This window comes from Medicago truncatula, chromosome 5 (genome assembly GCF_003473485.1).
Source record: "Medicago truncatula cultivar Jemalong A17 chromosome 5, MtrunA17r5.0-ANR, whole genome shotgun sequence".
NCBI classification, from domain to species: Eukaryota; Viridiplantae; Streptophyta; class Magnoliopsida; order Fabales; family Fabaceae; genus Medicago; species Medicago truncatula.
Genome location: NC_053046.1, coordinates 18,224,041 through 18,227,290, shown reverse-complemented (window position 1 = coordinate 18,227,290; position 3,250 = coordinate 18,224,041). Strand labels below are relative to the sequence as shown.

Below are 3,250 nucleotides of genomic sequence, written 5' to 3'. Positions count from 1 at the left end.
CTCAATTTTTTGTATTATAAATATTATTCATCGTATTTATACTGTAAACAGTAGAGATGTCACCGTATATTATCTAAAATGTTGTTCATATATCATTACTCAAACTAAACAAAGTTATCATATATGGAAAGGCCAATACAAACTCCTCAGCATACCAAAAAACAAATAAAAATTTCTCAATAAAAAAATAAAATGGTGCACTAATAAATTTTTACCTCAAAAAAGAAAAGAAAAAAACACAAAGCATTGGTGTAAAAGAGGGACTAAGAGGAGTGTCAAAAGGGTAGTATTTGTTTGTGGCAAATGGAAGATGCTTGCATGTGCTATTGGCAGTTTGCAAAACCACTATACCCCACATGGATTTTTGGAGATTTTCTAATTCTAACAATGAAAGCTACAAAACCACACGGTTTCCACCACAAAACAGCTTTTGTTACTACTTCAAAAATTGTTTTAATAAGCTGTTATTAAATTAACTGCTATTTAAAGCACTTATTCACCCCTAGCGGCTTTTGGTCCCAACATTTTAAAAGCGGTAGTTAAAGTTCTAACTGGCCCAATTGTATCTACTTTCACTCTCCCCTCAAAGCTCTATAAATTAAGTACCTTACCCTTCATTCTTTCTTCACTCCCACATCTTCACATTCTCTCTCTCATACACACTAGTTCATTTCATTGACCCTTCAAATACCAAAACAAAAAAAAATGGCTCTCATTGGTTTGTTCATCATGGTGTTTCTAACAATGTTTTCATCTGCTTATGGTTATGGTGGAGGATGGGTTAATGCACATGCAACTTTCTATGGAGGAAGTGATGCATCAGGAACAATGGGTATTCAAGTGCAGCAATTATATTAAAGTTTACATTTTTATACTATTTAAGCAATTTGGACCAACCCCTTTTAACCAATTTGTTTAATATTGAATATTTTTTTTTAGGTGGTGCATGTGGATATGGAAACCTATACAGTCAAGGTTATGGAACAAACACTGCTGCTTTAAGCACAGCTTTGTTCAACAGTGGTTTAAGCTGTGGTTCTTGTTTTGAGATTAGGTGTGCTGGTGACCGTAAATGGTGTCTTCCTGGCTCTATTTTGGTCACTGCTACTAATTTCTGTCCTCCAAACACTGCCTTGCCTAATAACAATGGAGGATGGTGTAACCCTCCTTTACAACACTTTGATCTTGCTCAACCTGTTTTTCTTAGAATTGCTCAATACAAAGCTGGAATTGTTCCTGTTTCTTACAGAAGGTAACATTTTTCTGTTTTATATATCTTCATTTTTTATTGCATTTTAAGATTAAATTTGTATAATGGGTTGGACCTTCATGTCACTTTCAACTTGTAAATGGGTTTTTTTTAATTTTATTTTTAATCACATGTATTTGGAAGTTTCCTTACTTTCTTGTTTTATATTAGAGTGTAATTTCTTTTAGTTACAAGATTTTAACTTTATCTTGCTAGTTAATAGGGTTCTTTTTGGGGTTGATAATTTTGTAGTTAAAGTAATGACTTTTTTCTCTCTAAATGGGTTGATGAATGAAACTACACTATTAATTAACTTTTGAAGATTATTTATATGTATAATATTAAATTAAATTTTGTTATATTTGTTTGATGAAATTATCTATCTTTTTATATAGTACCCTTCACTTTTAATTGTACCATTTCATCTCTCTAATAAATAATTTTAAATGTTTTTTTTTTCAAAATAATAATTAATACTAGTACTTTGAACTTTGACATCAACAATTAAAAAATAAAATATTTTTTTATTAAAAAAAGGACACTTAGCTAGAAAAGGAAGCAATGAATAACTATTTGTAAGCAATTTATTTGTGTTTATAAAAAAAAAGTAATTTATTGTTGTGTGGATTTGTGTAGGGTACCCTGCAGAAGAAGGGGAGGAATTAGGTTCACAATCAATGGACATTCTTACTTCAACTTGGTTCTAGTAACAAATGTGGGTGGTGCTGGTGATGTACATTCAGTAGCTATTAAAGGATCAAGATCAGGGTGGATGCAAATGTCTAGAAATTGGGGTCAAAATTGGCAAAGCAACAATTACCTTAATGGCCAAGCTTTGTCTTTCAAGGTTACAACAAGTGATGGCAAAACAGTCATTTCCAACAATGTTGCTCCATCTGGTTGGTCCTTTGGTCAAACCTACACTGGTGCTCAATTCCGCTAGACACATTATATCAAAGTTCTATGTCACATAATTAATTAAAATTAATCACATAGTATTATGTAATTTTCTTAAATTGAGTATTAGTATAACTCAATAGTATACTAGGGTATTAGATAGTATGCTAGTTTTGGGGGTTGAGGTGAGAAGGGTTGGTTGGTAAGTAATTGAAATTGAAATTGAAATTGAAATTCTAGGGGTTAGAAAATGTGAAGGGCTTTTTTTGAATTGGCCTTTCATCATTTTGATTGAAGCAAGATGGTTCATATTTAATTGAACCTTCTTGATTATTGGAGTCTTTTTCTAATCTTCAGTTGGCAAAGAAGCTAGCAAAGAAGATTATGGTTATTTATATTTTATTATCTTAGTAATTTTACTATTTTGGAAGTGGTGGAAAATTATACCACCCGCCATATTAGTATTGTTAGAAGCATTGTTTGCTTCACTAATTCTATGTTAGCAAACTTTGTTGAGTGATTAATAGTATGTTGGTGTATTGGAGAATTTGTAGTTGTAAAATGTCCTATGATGCAAGTAATGGAAAATTGAAGTAATTTGCTACTATTACTACTACATCTTGTTAATTAATGTATTATTACTACATCTTGTTAATAAACTAACTATTAACATTGTTATTAAAAAAACTTGTAGCCTTTTAATTTGCAAAGTAAGAAAATTAAATTTTACATATACTAAGAAGAGATTAAAGGTATTCTAAAAAGAAAAAGAAGATAGAGTAGTAGCAAAGTAGAAAAGGACAGCTAAAAGAGAAACAACTATCTCCATGTGCAAATGCCAAATGTCAAAGAGAAACAAAGACTTGCCTTTTTATGGTGTAAATATGACATGTGTAGTTGGATTCCTTTCTTGTTCACAACAAACATTGCTTGCATATGTTGCTTTCACTATTATAACTATTCAACCATATGCATTTTGATTTTACTATGTCACATGAATGATGCTCAACTTCCAACAAAAAACAAGTAGGGAAGACTTTCTATACATGGATTGGAGATGGAGGGTATAGTTGTTTATTGAATTAGACTAGGAATTCTTTTAAT

At 31.0% G+C, this 3,250-nt stretch overlaps 1 protein-coding gene across 1 annotated transcript; it reads left to right on the top strand.

Annotated features, from left to right (window-relative positions):
* The first annotated feature begins 588 nt into the window (after nt 1–588).
* Nucleotides 589–2,756, top strand: LOC11414762 (expansin-A15). Its single transcript, XM_003613801.4, has 3 exons — nt 589–832; nt 940–1,252; nt 1,886–2,756. Exons 1-3 carry the CDS (start codon nt 706–708, stop codon nt 2,190–2,192), a joined length of 747 nt encoding a protein of 248 aa, XP_003613849.1. The 5' UTR covers nt 589–705; the 3' UTR covers nt 2,193–2,756.
* The last annotated feature ends 494 nt before the right edge of the window (nt 2,757–3,250 follow it).

Bases quoted from the DNA above. Each gene is read 5' to 3' on its own strand.
- LOC11414762 (XM_003613801.4), top strand. From the start codon at position 706: ATGGCTCTCATTGGTTTGTTCATCATGGTGTTTCTAACAATGTTTTCA. The intron at 833-939 runs GTATTCAAGTGC...ATTTTTTTTTAG, and splicing joins TGATGCATCAGGAACAATGG to GTGGTGCATGTGGATATGGA. The intron at 1,253-1,885 runs GTAACATTTTTC...GGATTTGTGTAG, and splicing joins GTTCCTGTTTCTTACAGAAG to GGTACCCTGCAGAAGAAGGG.